This window comes from Phoenix dactylifera, chromosome 11 (genome assembly GCF_051530095.1).
Source record: "Phoenix dactylifera cultivar Ajwa chromosome 11, Ajwa_hap1_PhDact_Kaust_v1.1, whole genome shotgun sequence".
In the NCBI taxonomy this organism is placed as follows: domain Eukaryota; kingdom Viridiplantae; phylum Streptophyta; class Magnoliopsida; order Arecales; family Arecaceae; genus Phoenix; species Phoenix dactylifera.
Window position 1 is genome coordinate 19,669,940 of NC_143200.1, and position 21,875 is coordinate 19,691,814.

At 37.6% G+C, this 21,875-nt stretch overlaps 2 protein-coding genes across 3 annotated transcripts; both read right to left on the reverse strand.

The window, feature by feature from the left end:
• Window positions 1-7,691: 7,691 nt before the first annotated feature.
• LOC103724311 (uncharacterized) lies at window positions 7,692-9,159 on the reverse strand. The gene has a single exon (XM_008815531.5). It carries the CDS (start codon window positions 8,696-8,698, stop codon window positions 8,030-8,032), a length of 669 nt encoding a protein of 222 aa, XP_008813753.3. The 5' UTR covers window positions 8,699-9,159; the 3' UTR covers window positions 7,692-8,029.
• A 1,583-nt stretch (window positions 9,160-10,742) lies between these two features.
• LOC103724312 (uncharacterized) lies at window positions 10,743-21,327 on the reverse strand. Of its 2 annotated transcripts, XM_017846932.4 has the most exons (9): window positions 20,617-21,125; window positions 16,643-17,020; window positions 16,333-16,559; window positions 16,029-16,223; window positions 15,807-15,860; window positions 15,666-15,723; window positions 14,498-14,541; window positions 14,283-14,339; window positions 10,743-11,252 (listed from the first exon to the last, which is right to left on the reverse strand). In XM_017846932.4, the coding sequence occupies exons 1-9, from the start codon at window positions 20,906-20,908 to the stop codon at window positions 11,220-11,222; spliced, it is 1,338 nt and encodes a 445-aa protein (XP_017702421.4). In that variant the 5' UTR covers window positions 20,909-21,125; the 3' UTR covers window positions 10,743-11,219. The 2 variants fall into 2 exon arrangements, with proteins under 2 accessions (XP_017702421.4, XP_026656275.3); XM_026800474.3 differs by lacking the exon at window positions 14,283-14,339 and having other exon boundaries at window positions 20,617-21,327.
• Between the last annotated feature and the right edge of the window lie 548 nt (window positions 21,328-21,875).

Here is a 21,875-nt window from a genome sequence, read left to right on the forward strand (position 1 = left end):
CGGCTAGTTCTCCAATAATTTACCCAAATGTTTGAATTAATTTTTTTTTAGGACAATTCAATTTTTTTATGTTTATTTGGACAAGTTCAATTATCCAACAACAGTGCCTTATTCGGTCTTAGGGTTTGAATATAAATTTTGTTACTCAAAAAAATTAACATATTGAACTCCCAACATTGACTTTTTTTTTTTTTTTGATAAATAGGATAGGAGGAAGAAGTTTGGCCAAAATCAAGTCTGAAATAGGTTCGAACTCAGGTCACAGATATCAACACGTAGTGACTTTACCAGCTAAACCACCTGGCACCCTCAAAATGCGCCATAATTTATTTTTAATTGCATTTCCCAATGAGTTGAAAACAGGCAGCCTCATTGAGTAAAGATCTTTCGCCCTGCAACAAATCCTCATAATATTAAAGGTCTAGCTTTGGAAATGGCCAATTATCATAAAAATCAACTTCAATAGTTGTTCGATTATACTAAAATTAAATTGAAAGCTTGGTGGTTGTATGGTATCAATTGGCTTTTGCACTAGATTTTGAGCAAATTTTTATTGTGGCCTTGTTCAAATTCTATTTGTCGGCATAAATATGACCGCAAAAGGCACTGGTTATAGAGACAGATGATCGAACAATAACAACTGCCTATGTAATTTTAGCCTAGCCTCTCCAATCTTAGTTTCCTAGTCAGAGAGAGAGAGAGAGAGAGAGAGAGAGAGAGAGAGAGAGAGAGAGAGAGAGAGAGGAGGCCAGCATTTTTTTTTATTAAAAGCATATTGTGCGTCTTTATCTTATCACAGTTCAGCAACTATAATTACTTGGAACATAGGAGTAATTGTTGTTGAAATTGCTACACAAAGTAGATCATCAAGTAAAATATAAACAAAATAAATAAGTAGAACATGAGATTTTGCGTGGTTAAGCCCTAACAAGGCTACATAATGGATCAAAATAACAGGGAGATACATGAGATGAATCAAGAAGACAACAGATATTCCTTTTCTTATCTTTAACATCCTGCTGTCTTTCCTTACCCTTCAGATATTTCTTGCCTTGTTTCTCTGACCTAAACAAAAAGCATACCCTTCTTGTAATTGGAGGAGGTTCCAAATCTTGAGTCAGGGATGAAGATGGACTAATTCGGAAACAATCAGCACTGCTAACTAAGAAATCAAGAGGACGGATCTTAATGTTTAAATGAAAAAATTCATAGAAGCATAATGCAAAACGAAAATGAAGGCTTAAGAGAATAATTACACGATATGCAGCCAAAAAGAAAAGGAAAAAAAAAAAAGCAATATGTGGCATGCTTATTAGAAGGGTGGAAGAGATGAAGACATAGGCACTGGTACTTGGGGTACATGAGGGCAGAAGAAAGTAAATGAAGTGGAGACCTGTTTGATGGAAGAAACAACTGAGTAAAGAAAAATGGCAGGACTGTTTGTTTGGGTACTTATTGGAGCAAAAAGAGTGTTCTATCTACCTAAGAAAAAAAAAAAGCAAAATTGTTATCCACTATTTCTGTCACGCCCCTAATTCGAGATCGCGAACCGGAGGTCGCAGCAACCGCCGTATACTTATAGTAAATTCTTCCCACAAACATTCAAGATAACTCAACATAATATCATAAATATGCAGCAGAACAATTTAACTAATATTATGCAAACTTTATTTTATTAACTAACTCAACTTACAATGTCTCACAATTCTAACATCAATCTAAGATAAAATATCGATCAATCAAATCTATAATAAGATCATATATCATCACAATATTCTAGAATATTCCAAATATACTATCCATCAAATTTATGCATCATGAATAATACCTCAAAAATCATGCAGATAATAATTTAATTATTGCTGTTAAATTTAGAAAAAAGGATACATTACTTACTTTGCAAACGCAATCTAACTAACAGATCTAATTAATTCCGAAAATCGTTCTCAATGCCTAATATCCAAAAATTATATTTTTCTTTAAAATTTTATCATAATATATAAAAAAATTAAATTCTAACACCCTCAAAGGCTAACCAAGCAGGAGTGCCCGACATCCCGGCCAGTTTGATCAGGTGAATTCATCAAATCATACTCAGACTAAGGCACAGATGGTTCAATAAAGATCGGAGCGATCAAATCTAATAGAGTTTGGCAGGAGCCAGGGTGGAGCTGACACACTGCCCCACGATCCTAGATCAAGACTCTTCATCAGGGTCAATTCAAAATTACTGTGAAGAGTCCGTACTGGATCCAACTACTCTAGAGAGAGTAGAGAAAGAAAAGTCCAATAGAGAGAAAAAATCCAATAGAGAGAGAGCATGATAAGAGAGAGAAAGTATGGGGAAAAGAGAGAAAAAAAGAGAGAGAACAAGCTTCTTTCTCTAACCAAGAAAGAGAAAGGTGGCTGCAAAGTGGTGCCCAGGGTCAGGGACCCACGGCCACCACTGTGGACTGTGGTCGACGGCAACTAGAGGCCAGCGGTGAGGAAAAAAACCTCCTAAAACAGCGGTTCAAGCCCCCTTAACCCATGAAACCGAGACATCCCGGCGATGGGAGCCTCGGCCACAGCTGCAAATCATCGTGAGAAACCGGGCAAAGATCTCGGCAACAAGATCCGATGGCGTTACTAGCCAAAAAGAACGAACAAAATAGGAGAAATCCAAAAAAAAAGAGGAAAAAATAGAGCACCCATTCTTCTCAGCCAAATTCCGGCGATCATCGCGTAGGAAACAAACCTCCAAAGGTCGCATAAGAGGGAGAGCAGGGTTATCCAAAGATTTTTGAGTTCTTACCTAGCTTTTTGGTAGCAAATGGCGGTAGCGATGACGCGATTGCGATCGGCAATCGAGGAGGAATTCAAGAAAAATTCAGTAGCATGCTTCGATTGGGGCTGGCTTTCCGATGGGGGGGTGGGAAGGATGAGGAGGAGCTCATATAGAGTGGAGACCAGGGTTTCCTAGTCTCCGGCAGAATCCGAGGAGGAGGAGAACGTCCTCCTCCTGTTCGGACAAGCCTTCGAGCTGCGTTCAAAAGCTAGGCCGAGCCAACAGACTGGCCCAATGAGGCTAAGACTCACATTCTCCCCTTCTCTAAAAAATTTTGTCCTCAAAATTTTCTTTCTTGCCCTTTCAAAAAGTTTGAGATATATAATTCTAATCTCATCCTCAAGTTTCCAATAATTGTACTAATCAATACAACTTCATCATTAGATCTTATCAAAAGAATAAGGTTCAATACCTCCAAACTTGATTCTTTTATAGATGTTGTAAATCAAGTTTCTCTCTTATAAATGGAAATCAATGTCTTAATTATGAATAAGAATATTAAGTTTGTTTGTCAAAATATCAACTACTTTTGATTAACTGGTCTATTACAAGATTAGACCATAAACAACTCTAATCCACTCCTAGTAGAATATTCATCAAAGTCAATTGAGGAGTTAATATTAATTGAAGAAGTTCAAGCTTCAGATTTAGAAGAAAAGAGATTTACACCAAAATGTTTCAGATCCAAAATCAATTCTAATCTCGAAATGCTAAGAATTTTCTTAGCATGACATAGAATTGGAGAACCTAAGATAGTGCAGCAACATGCAAAAATCAAATCTTTTTTTTTGTTTATCAAGAAAATCTTACTACACAAAAAAATAGATCAAGTCTTTTATCATTAAAACTTGCCGAATTAAAGAGATAATACTTCTGATCAATTTAGAAAAATAATTCGGACCATTACATTTTCGCTGCGCCCTCTGATTTGAACCACCAAAATCTTTTGGATTCACTAATAATTTTTGATCAAAATACTACTTTGTATTATGAACTAAAGAGATCCAAAATTTTAATTTCCATATAAAGCCCAAAAAGGAACCTTTATTTGATTCTCTTCCCCTATTTTATCTCGAGCACATCCATCTAAATTAACCCTCGAGTTAATTGATACATTCAAACCCTCATATAGGCTAGCTATTGTAATTCAAAATGAATCGAATCTTAATTCTCTTGTCAACTCAACTAGATGGTTCCAAGTCAAATTCCTACAAGTAAAAACAACTAGAAGGATTTTCTCAATGCTCCACCAAGTTAGAAGACCTTAAATCAATAGATATGAGTAAAATCGACTCAATTATCTCTTCTAGAGTTTCTGCATCGAGATCTTTAGAATTAATCAAAAATCTTCTATAATAATCATGCAAGCCTTAAAAAATCAAATTCTTTACGCAAAACTAGATTTCATTAGCAACCTCAACAATATAAGCAAAAGATCTCTAGATCAACCTATTAGTCCAAACTTTGAATTGAAGTTTATTACACACCACATAGTCTCCGATAGACATAAATAAAATCTTTTATTTGGATCCAAAGGTAGTAATAAAAATTATTAATAATTCCACTAAGTTGAATACTTTAGGATCTCAAAAAAAAAATAATTCTTCAATAAGAAAATAATTTTTTTGCGGAATCACCCAGTATATTTTTCTTCTACATGCTAGTTTCATGCTTAATCCACATATGATTCAAACCTCAAAAAATATTCCAACGGAATCACACAGTATATTTTTCTTCTACATGATAGTTTCATGCTTAATCCACATATTATTCACACAACCGGAGTACTGAGACAGATAGGACTGGATGCGGGGCAATAGCAACTGGAAGACGGAACCATCGCCTTCGAGCGTTCAAAAAAGAATTCGCGGATTGTTTTTTGTAGTCAAATTGATAGATAGAATACGATTGAATTGCGGCGAAAACATTAAGAGATAATGGCACTTCCAACGTTTAGATGTCGGAAGACCTTGACGTGAGTAGACCTTATAAGTATTTTTATTGATCACTTTTAGTCATGCGGAGAAAAGGGCGATAGATAGAAAAGAAGTACTACTAAGGATACTTGAGTGCTTCCGAACAGAAAATGTCAAAACCATCTTAATCGCAAAAGAGAATCAAAAATCTTTTATAGCCCAAATCTTAAACAACTTCACATAAATGAATCATAATTTGCCTAAAAAATATCTTCAAAATTAAGCAATATCACAGTATACCTCCATATCAATTTTTGAGTTTTCAAGTTCATTTAAATAACAAATAATCATAATGCATGATAATATTCCATGGTCAATCCCCCTGCACTTAATTTAGATCCAAATCTAACTAATTATAACTTGATTCATAGATTGTCCAACCTTCCATCATGTATCAAGCCTCGTAATTTTATTAATTTTTTTTGGCAACATTTTCATACATAATAACAAATGCTCAGAAAATCTTTAAAGTAGCTTATAATACAATCGACATAGATATACGTTCTAATATCCCTAGTGTCTACCCACCTATACTCATCCTATGTCAAATTTTATTGTCTTAGAATTTATCCACTTATGCTTTGATACCATAATAATTGTCATGCCCAGACTTGAGATCGCGAGCTGGGGGTCGCAACAACCGCCGTATACTCATAGAGAACTCTCCCCATAAGTATAAAAGGCATATCAAAATGATATCATATATGTAGTAGAACAATTTAACTAATAATATGCAAACTTTATTTCATTAACTAGCATCAATTTAATAAACTCTAATCTAAGATAAGTTGGGCCTAAGTTCTTCTAGTCGCTCTCCTATATTAAAAACTCTGGTTGGCTAGTTCTCTGAATTTTAAAAAAAAAACAAGAAATCATATAATGAGCTAAACAGCCCAGTAAACAATAATACTTAGCTAAATAAATCAGGCAATTAGATAGATAATATTTTGTAGAAAATAAGCATATATACGAATCAAATCTTTCTTAAAATATTAAATTTCGTTCATAAATTCAAATTCTTTCAAATACTAAATTCATCTTGACAATCCAGATCTATGATCACATGTTTCCTGTGGTAGGGTCATAACACCGATCATCATCTTGCAGCAAAGTCCTTCAGGACCGCTGATCTGCTAGCAATATGTCACTAGTCATCTTGGACACGACCTTCAGAACAAATCATGTGCCAACGTATTAGCCCTCATTGGCGAGGTCCTCAACATAGCCATGTCAAAATTCAATTAGTTCTAGGCTTTAATGATTGTTGTTAAATCAATTCTAAATTCATGAAATGTCAAAATCAATCAATCAAATTCATAATAAAATCATATATCATCACAATATTCTAGAATAATATAATAATATACTATCTATTAAATCATGCATCATGAATAATACCTCAAAAGTCATGAATATAATAATTTAATAATTGTTGTTAAATTTAGAAAAAGTAATACATTATTTATCTTGCGAACGCAATCCAACTAACAGATTCAATTAATTCTAAAAATTCTTCTTAGAGCCTAATATCTAAAAATTATATTTTTTTAAAAAATTATCATAATATATAAAAAAACTTAAATTCTAGTATCCTCATAGGCTCAGCCAAGCAGAAGTGCCCAACATCTCGGTCGGTCCGATCAAGGTGAAATTCATCGAATCATGCTCAAACTAAAGCACACATGGTTCAACAAAATCGGAGTGATCAAATTTAATAGAGTCTGGCAAAATCCACGGTGGGGCTGGCACGTCGCCCGACGATCCTAGATCAGGACCCTTCACCAGGTTCAATTCAAAATCACTGTGAAGAATCCCTACTGAATCCAACTATCTTAGAGAGAGAAAAGTCCAGTAGAGAGAGAAAGACAAAAGAGAGCATTTAAAAGAGGGAGAAAAGAGAGAGGGAACAAGCTTCTCTCTCTAAGGAAGAAAAAGGGAACAAGGTGGTTGCATATGGTGCCTGGGTCAGGGACCCACGGCCGCCACTATGAATGGCGGCTGACGGCAACAAGATCCGACAGTATTACTGGCCGCAAAGAACGAACAAAATCAGAAAAATCCACAAAAAATAGAAAAAATAGAGCATCCTTCTTCTCGACCAATTCCAACGACCACCAACCGGAAACAAACCTCTAAAGGTCTTCTCGACCAATTCCGACGACCACCAACCGGAAACAAACCTCTAAAGGTCATGGAAGAGGGAGAGAAGGGTTATCCAAAGATTTTGGATTCTTAGCAAATAGCGGCGGTGGCGGCACAATTGCGATTAGCGATCAAGGAAGAATTCAAAAAAAATCGGTGACATGCTTTGATTGGGGCTAGCTTTCCAATGGGGGAGGATGGGGAAGAGCTGATATTCTTGTGAAGACTAGGGTTTCCTAGTCTCCGGCAAAATTTGAGGAGGAGGAGAACTCATCCTCCTCTACTGTGCTCAACCAGCGCTCTGCCTTGGTTTTGCTTTGGACGAGCCTTCAGGCCGCGTTCGAAAACTGGGTTGACCCAACAAGCCGCCCAATGAGGCTGGGCCTCACAATTTTCACGAAGGAATGGAATAGCCCAAATACTGCATATAATTTCCCACTATTCCTCGGCCTAATAAGTTGCTGGACCTTGAATCATGCCCTCAAGATCATAAAGGATAGAACTATCTGAGGTTCAAATTTTTTAGACATGTAAACCACTTAAAGATGAAGTTGATAGCAGAATTTTGTCTGAAAAATCAAGTACAGTCCAATCAAAGGATTACTCGTATTGTCCAACCGGATGTCAGCCAAAAAAATAAAAGAAAGAATCTTGAAATTAGTAAAGCGATGGAAAAGATTAGATATTTATACAGAAGAGCTTTCTCAATTCCTCTTGATCGAGAAGCACATCACAAAGCTTCTTAGTGAAAATAAAATCATGAACCTATCAGGCTCCAATTGCTATAAATCCTCGGACAAAGAAAATCCTAATACAGATCCAACTGTTGGTAGAAGAAAAAAATTAAGGAAGTGAGTGAGGTTCAAAGGCAAAACTATTGTATCAATAAAAAAATGACATATACTGACTTGATTCTGTCCAAAAGCCGGGAAAAAAGATCAACTCTAAGGTATCTTGCGATGTAATCATCGGGGCACTGAGTGCTGCCCCGAAATAATAAATAAATAAATAAAGCCCCAGATAGCTCTTTAAAAAAATAGATAAATAAATAAAAGAATCCTCATTTTGATGTCAAGAAACCATCCTAGCCGCAGAGTATGAACTTGCAAGCTGGAAAGATCATCCCCGTGAAGCAGAGAAGACATATGGTCACGAGATTCTGAGAGCACCACCGGAGAGGCCTCCATTTGATCTCTACGCTTGAGCTCTTCATCCTTTTCGAGGTCTGCGGCTCCTTCGACAGATCAAAACTGGCGCCTTTCATCCTCAACTCCTGAATGCACCTCGTGAGGGCCCGTCCGTCGGCCCTCTCCCTCTGCAAATGCCTCGAGACCTTCCAATATCCGCAGATCTTTATCTGCACCGCACAAACCAAAACAAGCGAGGTGAGAAGGGACAAGCAGGAAGGGACCCACCAGTTCTTGCACGCCCTGCGCTCCTCCGACTGGTTAACAGAGGAGGTGAAAAGGAGGGTGAGGGAGATTCCATGGAAGGCGAAGTAGAGGCAGCAGAGCTGGAATGCCCCGCGCTTGATGCCTTCCAGCCGGGCCTCGATTGCTCCAATGCGGTGCCCATGGAGGTCTTCCTCCCTCTGCCAGAGCTTGAGAAGGAGAAGGTGGCCGGGGCTCTTGGAGATTTCGGTCAGGGGATGGTGTTGGATCGCGCCAAGGGTGGCATCAGCAAAGGGGCTTTGCTTCTGGGGCTCGGTATCGACTGGGATTTCGACGACATGGTTGTCTCTTTGTTCTGCCATTGTAAGACTTGGAAGGTGGAGGAAAGAACCAAGAAAGAATTGATATGGGATTTTGGGAAAGTGAGAGAAACAGGGAAGATCTGAGTTTGGGAAAGGAAGTTTGGTTGTAATGGGATACAGAGAGAAAGAGGGAGGCGCGCAGGAGATTAGAGAGGCGGAAATGGAAAGGAGAAGAGAGAGTGAATGCAGAGATCTTGCGTTTGACGTGGGGGTTTGGATTGGGCGGAGAGAGGAGGAGAGATATTTGAGGGCGTTGAAGAAACGCCTGGCCTCCAACGGTCAAATTTTTTACCCTTGGGTTGGCTTTCGTTTGATGGCGCCCAACGGTCAGATTTGTGATTTCAACGAATCTGACCGTTGGGGCCGAAGCCCCAAAAGCGGTCTACCTAGTGGTTCATCAGACTACTGAAATATCAAATGGTATGGGTTCATCCATTTATACATGTAATAAAACTACTTCTGAAAACCAAAATCAGAGTGCGTGGCATGCGGAGCTGAGGAGTCGGTGGACCATGTACTGTTTCAGTGCAGATGGGCGAGGGCGGCGTAGTGTACGGCGGGGCTGCCATGGGATGGTTGGACCCAGGGGGACCAGTTCTTACGAACTATCCGCTGGTGGTCGGATAACCCATTGACTCGCCAAGAGGCGGTTAGAGCGACCTGCACAGCATACCAGATATGGCTGGCTAGGAATGCTCGAACCTTTGGTGAGCAGAGCAAGTCGCCAAGGCTCGTGGCGGAGAGCGCCCGGGCGCAGGCGGCAGAGTTTAGTGGTCTCTTCTCCTTAGACGGACTTTTGATAGCTCGGGATATCTGGGGTTCCCCTTCTGCCTCGGCAGCTTCTCATACGGTGTTTTTCACCTGGGAGCCCCCACCCCCTAGCTTCCTCAAAGTCAATTTTGATGGGTCCGTGCTGGATGGTGGCACGATAGGTGGAGCGGGTTTTGTTATTCGGGACCCTACCTCCAGGGTTGTGGCGGCAGGAGGCTGTCAGGTATTTGACTGTACGGTCCCCGGAGCGGAGCTGAGAGCTGCCTGGGCGGGCCTTCGACACGCTCAGCATGTGCTCTCAGCTAGATCTGTCATCTTGGAGGGTGACTCGGCTACGGTCATTAGTTGGATCCAGGGGGGTCTGAGAGCCGGTGCTACCGACCATCCCTTAGTCCGCGATATCGGGTTGATGATGAGGGACGGAGGGGTGGTCCAGGCGAAGCATGTGTTTCGAGAAGCCAATGGGGCTGCGGATTGGGTGGCCACGTATGTGGCCAATCATGCCGGTAGCACCTTATGGGCTGGGGACGGGGAGCTGCCTCGGGAGCTCCGGGACGTCTTGTTTTCCGATTTTATTGGGTGTATCCGTACACGTGTTGTATAGATCGCCCGGTTTAGCAAAAAAAAAAAAAAAAAAAAAAAAAAAAAAAAACCAAAATCAGACAGTCGGGTAGGATATCGGACGGCTAATTTATGATCTAACAATGGCTGATTGTTAGATGATCCAACGACCCAATGAGAGATTGTCTTGTGCACCATCCATACAATGCACCGATAGACTCTTACTACCAATGTATACCTTTTTAAACACAACAGCAGAAATATTGTTCCTTATTAGGTTGCCGTGGTGTGGTGGGTGATCTTTGCAGACTTTGCTATCACTTAAACCTACAACTTCATCCAAAAATAAAAAAAAAATACCCAAAAAATATTATTATCTACCCAACAAATATCCAATATAAGATTAAACACGTGCACGGAAGGATCCTCACATATTTTGTCCTCTCCGTTCAAACTCTAACTTCTCATACTAATTCTCATACTAAGAATTTAAATACATTCAAATCTATCATAAACACCATAATTAACACCATAATTAAAGCCCAATCTTAATAAACCTGTCCTAATCCGCAAAAGATATTATGAAAATTTTATTTTAATATTATTTTAATCTCTATATTTTTAAAATTAATATAGAGTATCACATACACAAAAAAAAAGCAGTGATCTTGATTAATAACTGCTACAACCCAACAGAAATCGGAGATCAACATATCTAAACTGCTTTATTTGTTTATTATGTCACAAGGATACGCCTAAATCACCAGCACGACGATCTAACGTTCCAAACAAGTTTGTAATTGTACAAATGGTAATTGCAACCACTATTTATGGCATTCCCAGAGACGCCTGCCACTCGTTTTCGGCAGTGGGCCTCTTTATAGGCTACCGCATAGAAAAGCCAGAAGGAACGATGCATGGTTGAGACCAGACAATCTTTTGGATGTTCACCTTACAATTGCCAACAGTGGATTACTTATCTACACTTTCTCCCCATTTCACAACCAATAACAGTGAAGGTAAACAAGGCCATGCCCTTCAAATAATGAGCAAATTTGAAAGATAAAAACAATTTTCCCTATTGAGCCGGGTGCATGTGTAAAATAATGCCACGAGCTTCATTGCAATGTCGGGAGAGAGCCTAAGAAACAGGAATAACGAGAGCACGAGATCTGCTGAAATCTGAATGCTAACCAACATGGATTGAGCCTGAGTTGAATCCCTGGCACCAGACAACAAATATAATTCAGCCAAGTAGCCCCTCACAGATATACTGATTCATGTGCCTACTAAGAAAAAAGATTCATATGAACAATAAATAGGTGATCTAGACCGCGGGCAACTTTCAGAACAAAAGAAAAATGTAAAAACTGGAAATCTGCTGCTTTCTGCAATAAAAGAAACAAGCCTAAAGTTACTGCATCAATTGCTTTTGCTGATAGAAATGATTTTTTGAGAGAAAAATACTTATCAGTCATCAGATTTGTCTGTGTTTGTAAGTTGCGTAATTCTATGCAATGCTGTAATATCCTTTAAACACTGATGAATTTTATGAAAGCCACCCCTCTAAATTATCAGCAGCATCAAGTTCGAACTCTTTTAGCACAGTGTCAAGCCTATTTTTTCAGCCTTACTCCAAAAAACCATAGTATATTAAAAAAAATAAAACAAGGACTCATTATATTGTCCCACTTGGCACCCTTTTTACCTTTTTTCGTGAGATGGACGGATGGCGTTTCCTGTCAAAAAAGACACTCTAATTGCAATTAATGACACTTGAATTCTCAACCACAAGTCTACAATACCATTAGACAGTATCAGTCCAGTGTTCGGGCTCTTTTAGCTTTGGCATTGTCAAGCCTATTTTTCCATTTTTCTTTAATGTTGCTTTGGCATTAATTTAAGCTTTCTATAACTAAAAGCGAGTACTGCCCTATACCGCCCAGTACAGAGCATGGCATACCGTACCGTACAAGAAGAAAACTGGTACGAAACATGCCTTCAAGTTGGTACAAGCCCCGTACTGCCTCGTACCAAAGTGCATACCAGTCCGTATCAAGGCATACCGAGATGAAAATTGAAAAAATAAGTAAGAAAGTTATTTCGGCACAAAAGTATACTGTACCATACCGTATCGAACCAATACGGTACTCGGTACCGACATTACGGACCTTGACTAAAAATGTTACTGACTAGTCAATTTTCAGTAATCATCATCATACTTTAAGAATTAAGATATTTATAATTTTTATTTTTATAATTGTATTACAAGGAAGTGTCCACGTATTAAAATTTTTGGAGATAGTGTCAAACACTTGGGGTCATTTGGACACTTGCCACTCGTGCCAATATTCCAACGAACATTGGATGTGCATAATGATGTTGAAATATCTTCACCGCTGAAGTAAGATAGTTGTTATTAGGAGGCAACTTAAGCATTGTTAAAGCATTTTTATAAGGGTTTGAGAATTTTATACTAGAAATATATGTTAAGATCTTGTTATTATTTCTAAAATTTTGATAAACGTAAACAACTTGTCCATAGAAGAAAAGGAAAGCAATATCAGGGCGTAACTTAAGCATGCATACGCAAACCATAAAAACATGAAAATAACAGAGTTCTAGAAGAAATTTCTAAAAGCAATTAAAATTTTCCAATGATTACAATCAAGATAAAAGTTTTAAATGTATTGAAGATATTGTAACTAAAAGATGTTATTAAATTTCTCTAAAAATTACCAGAGCTAAAAGGAAATTCAATGATCCTCTCAAAACAAAGTCAACCTCTCAAACAAACATTGGTCTTGAATGACAATATGACTCTGCTCAGGATCTAAAAACTTGAGTCCATGGCATTAGTAACTAAACTTGGCCAAAGCTTAAGGGAACAAAGAAAAGCTTTAGTCCTATCCCAAAAAAAAAATTGAACGCAAGTTCCACTTTCTCATAGGCATTTTATCCAAGAAAATGATATTCCCCTGGAGAAATAGAAGTTGTGGGTACAAAGGTAAACTAAATCCCCCACTAAAGCTTAAGGGAACAAAGAAAAGCTTTAGTCCTATAAAAAAAAAAAAAAAAATGCAAGTTCCACTTTCTCATAAGCATTTTATACAAGAAAATGATATTCCCCTGAAGAAATAGGAAGTTGTGGGTACAAAGGTAAACTAAATCCCCCACTAAAGCAAAACCGGACTATTCGTCTACTTGTTATCCAAATGCCTATTTCAGAAACTTGCTCTCTTTGCAGACGATATAGTATGTCGGCCATCAACTTAGTATAGACAAACAATAAATTTGAGGATTTTTTATTAGAAAACAAGTCTCAGTCTTCATGATGCAAATTGAAACATCCTGCCTCAGAAACCATCTTCTAGACCCACCTGAAGACTGAACCAAGCACATGGTATGGAATCCAACATGCAAGTGGACTTCTAGATTCTGAGATAATGATGGATAGTATCCAGAAATCTGAAGCATTTCTCACATTATTTCCAGTGTATTACTACTTGCGGATCCTGAGAGATGATTGCTGTAACAGGTTCATCGCAATCTACCAATGACATCCAATTCTGAAGCCCAAAATATATTTGAATACCCTCTTTTGCTTCAGAGTCATATTGAGTAAGATGCCTAAGGTCATCCCAACTTTTGTATCACAGCATCCGTAAAGAAAGTAAACCAAACCAACTCACAGCCCAAAAAGCTTTTACTTTTTTCATTTATTTAAAAGTTTAATATTGACCCAATGGCTAACCGCCAGTTCAAAAGTAGAGGAACCTCGGAACCTATGAATATACCATTTTAACTTATCTGATCACATTGATTAAAGGATCCATTTGAGAGTGCAAAAGTGTTTCCTCTCTTGCATCGTGTCAAGGTATTAAAACCTTATGATAAAGAAACCAAAAGATGTTTAAGAAATCTTAGTGTTTGAATCCAATTTCAACCCTGCAACCTCAAGAAGCAAAACCACTCAATGAGCATGCCATGGTGCCACTTGTTCAAATAAATTTCTATTCCTGCTTGTATTTACACTTTAAAATTAATTTTAAATTTGGTTGAGCAGCAAACAACAGTGTGTGTATGAATCTAGCAAGTGACCGCACCACTTTGTTGCATAATGTGCATGAAATTTCTTTTTCTTTTTCAACAAGGAAGTTCACTATAAATGATTCATCTTCAAATGACTGCCATGTGCAAGGAATAGTTATGCAGGCATATCATTGACAAAGGCAGGCAGAATGGATTTAACCTCTCCATGAAGAACCACTTGGCGAACATGAAGCTTCATGCTGTTCACATACTTTACCTGATATCGGCAAAAGAGCAAATAGTATCCAAGACAAATAAACCTATGGTTCGAGACCAGAAGACTATATTTCAATAGTCTGAGAACTCCAAGGAGGCAAGCAAAGACGATGCAACCAAAAATAAAAATAAACGAGAATAAAACAAAAGGAACCTTACATTGTCACTACTATCCGCAACAGCTGGAACCTTCTTCTTTCGACCTACACATTTAAAAAAAAAAAAGCATGTGAAAAAATAAAAAATAATAAAGTTAGTGCAGATTGAAAATTGAAAGACGAATGACATATGTCTATTTACATGCACACTTATTTCACACTTATTTAAATATTTGATATGGATTTGTCAATCGAGGTCATAGAAGATTCTAATAAGGAAGGTCATTCAGATTTTGATTAAAGGGTCTTAAAAGCATAGAAGGTTGGAAGGAAAAGACCAAATAAAAATAATAAGAAGGATCTAAGAAAGCAAGCAAGGGAAGCGAACATGAGTCAAGATTGAAATGAGTGCAGATAAATTCAATCGACATGCCAAATGAATAGGATAAGATTTGTGGATTACGTCCTAATAGCGACAACACATAACAATAAACAACTCACAAGGTTAAAATCACAAGATAATACAACTGAAAGCTGAAATAAGTATAGAATTAAATAAGATTAAATGATACCAACCACTAGATGGCATAATGAAATCTTTACCCCTAAAAGTAGAAACATATGCAAATGCATCATGACACAAAAGGCTGTGTTATATACAGAAACATTAAAAGATTTTTTTCTCATTCATCTTGGAAAAGTAAAAAACCATTTACTGAAAAAGTAAACACTGGAAAAGTGGAAAGGATTGATAATAGCATAAATCCACTACTTGCTCATATTATTAATGGAAAGCAAAGCACTAGTCGAAGGTGGATCTTCATCACAAGGAAACAAGCTATCTAGGATTTAAATACAGCTTCCATTTTGAGAGTATTGAACAACAGGTACTTTTTGCAGCCACACGTACCAACATGTACATCAAAGTGCATCTTATTGCAGCTGCCAAAATATAAGCAGGCACTCAAGCATATTGGCCTGCACTTGCTATTACAAGCACATGCCTTTTGTTGCCACTTCTGACTGTAAGATAACACTTTAAGACACATAGAAGAAGAAAGAACGCATGGCAAAGGATACATGTATATGATCACTCCATCATTGGCAACATGTGCACAAATATGCATATAGTAGCCATATCCCATCAGTCATTCAGCAAGCATCACTTTTAAGCCATGACAGTTAGAAGGCCTGCCGACAATTTAAAACTAGAAGAAATAGTAGCCTACCTCTCTTGGGTTTTGGCACCTTTGTATACACATATCCGTGCATCACTTCCTCAGACCCCTTGTGCATTAATACCATAAACGTCCCTCAGAAATCATTTCCAATACAACAAACACAGGTAATAAAGTTGGGTTTGAACTCACCAGCTTTCTTTTATGTACAGAACTCCTGCTGGCTTTGTTCTTCTTGCTGATCCTCTGAAAAAAAATATATAGTGCTTTTAAGTGAAGATGATATGTCATTCCAAAAAATTCCTGATGCACTGGTGGGGTATGATGAGTTTAACAAGAGAGAGAGAGAGAGAGAGAGAGAGAGAGAGAGAGAGAGGAGGTTGGATGGAGAGTGGAGAGAATGCAGAGACTCACATCAAACTCTTCATCTTTTGTCTTTGCGACAAAAGCATCCCAGTCCTCCTGCTTTACATATGATGGTTTTAGTGGCTCAATACCTCTTTCAAGATCTTTCTTAACCCGAACCAAGAGTTTGTATTTGTGTTGTCTATAACAAGAAGAAATCTTTTTCCTGGTATAGCTTCCATTTATATCAAAATTATACCTCTCCTGTATATTGAAAATGATTGTTGCCAAAATTAAGAATACGAATGATGACAGAAAAAAATCAAAAAACTTGGAGTAAATACCTGTACATGGAAAGGATGGAGATGCCTACCATTAATACACTTAAAACTGATTTATAGTCATCAGTTGGAACATCACTGATTTGCTTGAATCTGACAGGTAGAAAATGGCATACATATGAATTAATTGACCGTTTAAAGGCCCCAGCATTTGGGCCTGTCGGGTTACCAGCTTCATCAAAATCCACTGTCAATCTCTTGACTGTATTACGGTTAGCAACACGACAAACTTTTCTAGGTACCTTTTTCAAGCCTGCATCTGGAAGGACCATCTCTAGAGCATAAGAAAACAAGATAGCTTATTAATATATACAGGCAAAAACTAAACGAAAATACAATCACCTTGAATTTCTTCACACGGAAAATCAGAGCTCTTCATTGCTTTGCTTAAAATGCTATCAATGTTTGTATTCGTATCAAGGATGCTGATAGCAATGTTGTCTAGGATATTACTCTTATACCGAAGATCGTTGTATTCCCTGCTATCATCCTTTGTCAAACCTGTGTCTTTGTTCGTACGTATTTCTGGCATATTAAGACCCTGAGGTACCTGTGCTTGCTCAGTAGTTACCTCCTCCATGTTGTCCTGGTCATCATTCATTCTCATAATATCCACGGAAGAGGGCCTTGAACAGTCATTTGGTAATCCTTCATTATTGTCACCACTTGATAATCCAGAGCTAAGGGATACATTGGGAATTATGTCAGCACCTGAGTCACCTATAAACAAGAAAATGATGTACTGGTGAAGAAAAACTGTGTATATGAATAACAAAAAACAAGGGTACTTTTGTCAGGGAAACAAAGAATAGTAACATAAAAGCAAGCACATATGATAATCCAATCGCCTAATCTTAAAGCAGAAGAAACATTCTACGAATTATCAGCGACCACATTAAAATGTTAAAGTTTTTCTTTCCTTTTTTTTCTTTTTTTTCGGTGGGGAGGGGACTGGGGTGCTTGGAGCACACTAAGATAAAGAAGGCTGAAATAATCATTGCTTGCGATATACTTTCTGTCGTCTTCTGTAAATATAGTCAATGCAGAAAAAATCTGAAACTAAAAGAAATGTTCTCAAATCAGCAGCATAGGTAAGATCTAATAATCTTTTTCATTTTCTCCCTTGAGCTGGACTTGGCTACACTCAATGGATATCCATTCAAATCTGGTCTGGTCTACATTGGACAATGGAGGTCTCAAATCAATTATCTGAGCTATCGGATGTGTGATCTACTACCTCTACATTGCTTATATACCAAAACTCATATGATTTGGAGATCCCTAGACTATTCATCAAGTGTCAAAAAAATAAACAATTTAATGTTATTAGGCTATTTAAGTTTTTGACCAATTGAAGCATGGCTAGAGGTCTCTAAATCATATGATTTTAGATTTAAAGATAGTAAATCACATCCAACAGCTCATATCATTGATGTGGACTCTCATCGTCCAATCCAGACCTGACTGAATCTTAATGGAGATGCACTCAACTGTAGCCAAGTCTACCTCTTCTCCCTTTAAATTTTGAAATAAGTAATTGTGACAAAGACGTCTATCTCACATGCTCAATAACCATAATTATCAATCTTTGTCCCGGCTATTAAGGGCTGGCCTCATGACGTGGTACTTAAAAGTGTTAGAAGTCCATCCTTGCTGTTTTTGGAGCTTAGTTAAGCATGAAGTATCCAAAAGAGAAAATGTCAAATATTTCTCAACCTTAAGTCTTGAGCTAAATTTACAGTTTGGATGAGGAATATGTATCTTAATAGCAGTTGTATTGGTAAGACATATAGCACTAACCTTGTGAAGCATTCAGAAGATAAGCATAATAGCTATCTTACCAGTGCCTTTTTTCATCATTTAACACTAATACCCTTTAATTGCAATTTTTCATAGCAATAAAACCATCTTGCATATCATGCTTTATACTTGTGACCACTTTCTAAGATCTACAAAGTAACATCAGTTCATTAGCATTCCACTCTTTTCAACAAACACATCAAACAAGTCAAATCATCAATATGTACATATTAAAAGCAAAAACCCAAAGAAATCAATCACTAATAAGGTTCTCGATGTTATATAGAAGATGCAAAAACCTGACAAGTAATATCTTTAATATAATTTTATTCTAAACTATTAATAAAAAAAATTTGCTTATAGTTTTTCTAAGTAGAATTAATTTACTTGTAATTTAGTCAATATACTTTTTCTATTTATCCATTTTATTCATTTTTCTTGTTGTTGAACCAAAAAATTAGATATGCATCAAGATCTAACTCTCACACTTGTATCCATGCAATACTACCTTCAAGATAATAATTATCCACAAAAACAAATTTTAACCGATTGAGAAATAATTAGCCAAAAATTTAACCTTCACTACATAAAGCCAAATTAGTTCATTGGAATCATCATTGCCTGCACCAATTTTTTACCCAAGACCCACTTCCTCAACCTCATAATGTGTGTTCATGAAAGCAGGTGCAACTTTGTAGGCCACTCCTTGCAAATTGTTATGCCAACACTCACTTTCATTCATTTGAGAACTTTTCCACCTAGCCAGTGTAAAAATCATGTATCATTCAAAGTTTTTATACTTTTATTTTAAAACATCCAGTTAAACCTGCCATTCTTCGTAGCATTGTTCTTTATCTAGTTTCATTGCTACGCCACTTCCTTTGCAATTTCTAGTGGTCATATCTCCACTGATCCTTAAACTCATTATCTTTTTACTAAAACTAATTTTTTTTTTTTTACTCTTGATGAAACAAATTTTATCTATAGTAGCATGTATCTTTCTCACTCATTTAACCTCTTCATCGCAAGCAACTCTAAGATCATGATAGGATGCATACTTGCATGCTTAGACCCTTACCTTGTCCCCTATAACTTCATATGGAGATATTTGTGACAATAGGACATATCTGATAAGTTAAAAAGACTTTATAACTACGCTTTATATACGATACAACCTCAAGTTAATCCCAATAATTTAGTCACTTAAAATGGCCGTAATTCCCATGGATGCTATAAAACTTGTACAATGAAATGTGAAAACATTACACCACTTGTGAACCCAAGCAAGTCTTTGAAATTTTACTTGTTTCAAGAGCAAATCACACATAAAAGTCCCTTTAATTATCAAGTTGATAGTTCCAATAAGTTTTAACACGTTTTCAAATAAGCTCCGATTTCTGCACTCTACCTAAACCCCAAAGACGTAAGCTTATTTTCCCACTTTAGTTTACCAAGCTTTCAGGCTTGACCCTTTGGCAACCAAACAACACGTCAAAAGATAGCAAAACACACTTAACTACATACCTGGCACATGTCGGAAGTGAGATCAAACCCATCCTAGCTACTCCCAATGAATTATGAAGATGATTTGTCAAGTCTTCTCCATTCCCCACATAATGTTGGAATTTAAAAGGTTCTATATGGATTTATATACTAATAAACAACAAAAGCTGAACTCTTCTTAACAAAGATCTGCTTGCAAGTAAAATAAACTAACAATTGGGGTTCAATTGCTCCAAATTTAAGGATGATTTCTTATTTCCAACTCTGGGATAATTGAGATGCACCTTGAAGGGGAAAAACCTTGAAGTCTCCAAACACGTGTACACCTTCTCCATAAAAACCTTGCGAATGTATTTTAGTTCATATGCTCCACCTTTTTAAAAAAGGACTCTTCTTAAGCTAAATTTTAAGAATATGCACTTGTATATGGTAGTATGGCCACAAATCATGCCCCACACAGCATGTCATCTTACCAGCTAGCAGCTTATCGACCTGAAACACTTCCTGATGGCCGCTAACAGTTCTCATAATCATATTCTTAAAGAAACCAAGTAGCAACCCATCAAAAAGCAGAAAACAACTTCATTGCTTTGACTAACTCATTCATCTTTACGCTGACACTCTCTATCCCTTGCTCTGAGCTTCTCATTAGCTGACAACTTTTCGAGCAAATTGCAATAAAAGTAAACCTTCAATTCGTGAATTTTTTATACCCTTTCCTCGTCCTCAAAATGGAAACAAAAGAAGACAGCAGAAAGTAAGCTTCCCTTCCTAATGATAAAAGAAAAGGATGCATCAGAAATATGAACTCATATTTTGCCCATCAAAATGAAACAAGAACAACCAAAGAAACTAATGGAAACAAAAATTCCATAAAGAATCTCCTTTTCAGTGAAAGACGCACTATTGACTAAAAATATAGCTCTAAATCAACGAACCCTAGAATTAACACACTCAGTTGAACGCAAGATGAACAAAATCACAGGAACCAAGTAATCAGAAAGGACGACCACCTGTTTGCCTTAACTGCTTTCTTCGGATGAACAAGAGTAGGAGGTCCTCGTGCAGCGCCCGAAGGAGCTCAGTCCGCGATGACGCCCTCTCGATTAGCGTCGACTGGTAGCTAAGAAGGTTCTGCATTCGCTGGCGCTCCAAATCCCCCGCCTCTGAGGTCCGGATTCGGTCCTCCAGAGCCTTGATCTCCTTACCGAGGGCGTCGATCTTGTCCTCCTCGGTCCGCACGGTGGAGCTGAACTTGTAGTGGTCCTGGAGGACTCGTCTGATCTCCGACTCGATCTGCTCCATCTCCCGGCCTCGATCGAAACCCTAATCCTAGGCCCGGGCGATGCTCGCATTGAGGAAGCGAGAGAACAATTCAGGGCGCCATGGGAGAGGAGAGATATGGAGAAGTGGGCAAGAACCCTGTTTAAAAGTTTCTTTTTCCTGTTTAAAACTTCAGCAGCAGAAGCCGAAGGTTTCTCTTTCCCGTTTAAAGTTTCGGGAGTAAAAGCCAAAGTGCGATGAGGGTATAAGAAGGCACATGCGAAAAGGATGAAGATGCGAGTTTCTTTGTTAAAAAAAAGGTTTTAATCTTTCAAAAGCTGTCTAATGTTTTTATAATTCTTTTATGAATTTTGAAAATAAACAGATATCTTGGAAGAGAGAAAATCCACTTTTTAAAATAGAATTACATAAAACGAACTGGATTTCTAAATTTGATTGACGGTTTTAGGGTCGGGATTGAACGAGGGATAGTATAGATTGTATGGTCCTAGATTTAACGACCATCATGAAATGCTAAATAGCTAAAATCTACTGACTAACATATTAATAAATGGATTAATGGCATAGCTGGACTTAAAGTTAGGATGCCGCAAAGTTGTGTTGCTTGTATGTTTTTAAAATTAAATAGCTAGGATTTTGTAGGAGGGGATAAGGGGGTTTGAGGATGATTGTAAGAGCTCGGTATGTGGTCAATCACTTCTAGGGGTGGCAAAATATGATTCGACCCGCCATAAACAGGTTTGGGTTTGGCCTAAACATGTTCGGGTCGTAAACAGGTTGACCCGTTTAAACTGTTTATTAATTGGGTCGGATACAGGTTTTATATGTCTAACCCGTATAACCTGTTTAATATATGGGCCTCATTGGGCCTGATTTTATCCCAAATAAAATTGATGGAGGCTAACAATTTCAAGATCCAACGACTGGGAGTGGAGATGAGATTCACAGATGAAAACCTAACTAAAACTAAAAGAAGAGAAAGTGAGAA

Excerpts from the sequence above, each read along its gene's own strand:
- LOC103724311 (XM_008815531.5), bottom strand. The coding sequence starts at position 8,698 with ATGGCAGAACAAAGAGACAACCATGTCGTCGAAATCCCAGTCGATACC.
- LOC103724312 (XM_017846932.4), bottom strand. The coding sequence starts at position 20,908 with ATGGAGCAGATCGAGTCGGAGATCAGACGAGTCCTCCAGGACCACTAC. Across the intron at positions 17,021-20,616 it reads AAAGCAGTTAAGGCAAACAG|GTGACTCAGGTGCTGACATA; the intron begins GTGGTCGTCCTT and ends TCTTGTTTATAG. Across the intron at positions 15,724-15,806 it reads CTGTACATAAAAGAAAGCTG|GGGTCTGAGGAAGTGATGCA; the intron begins GTGAGTTCAAAC and ends TTAATGCACAAG.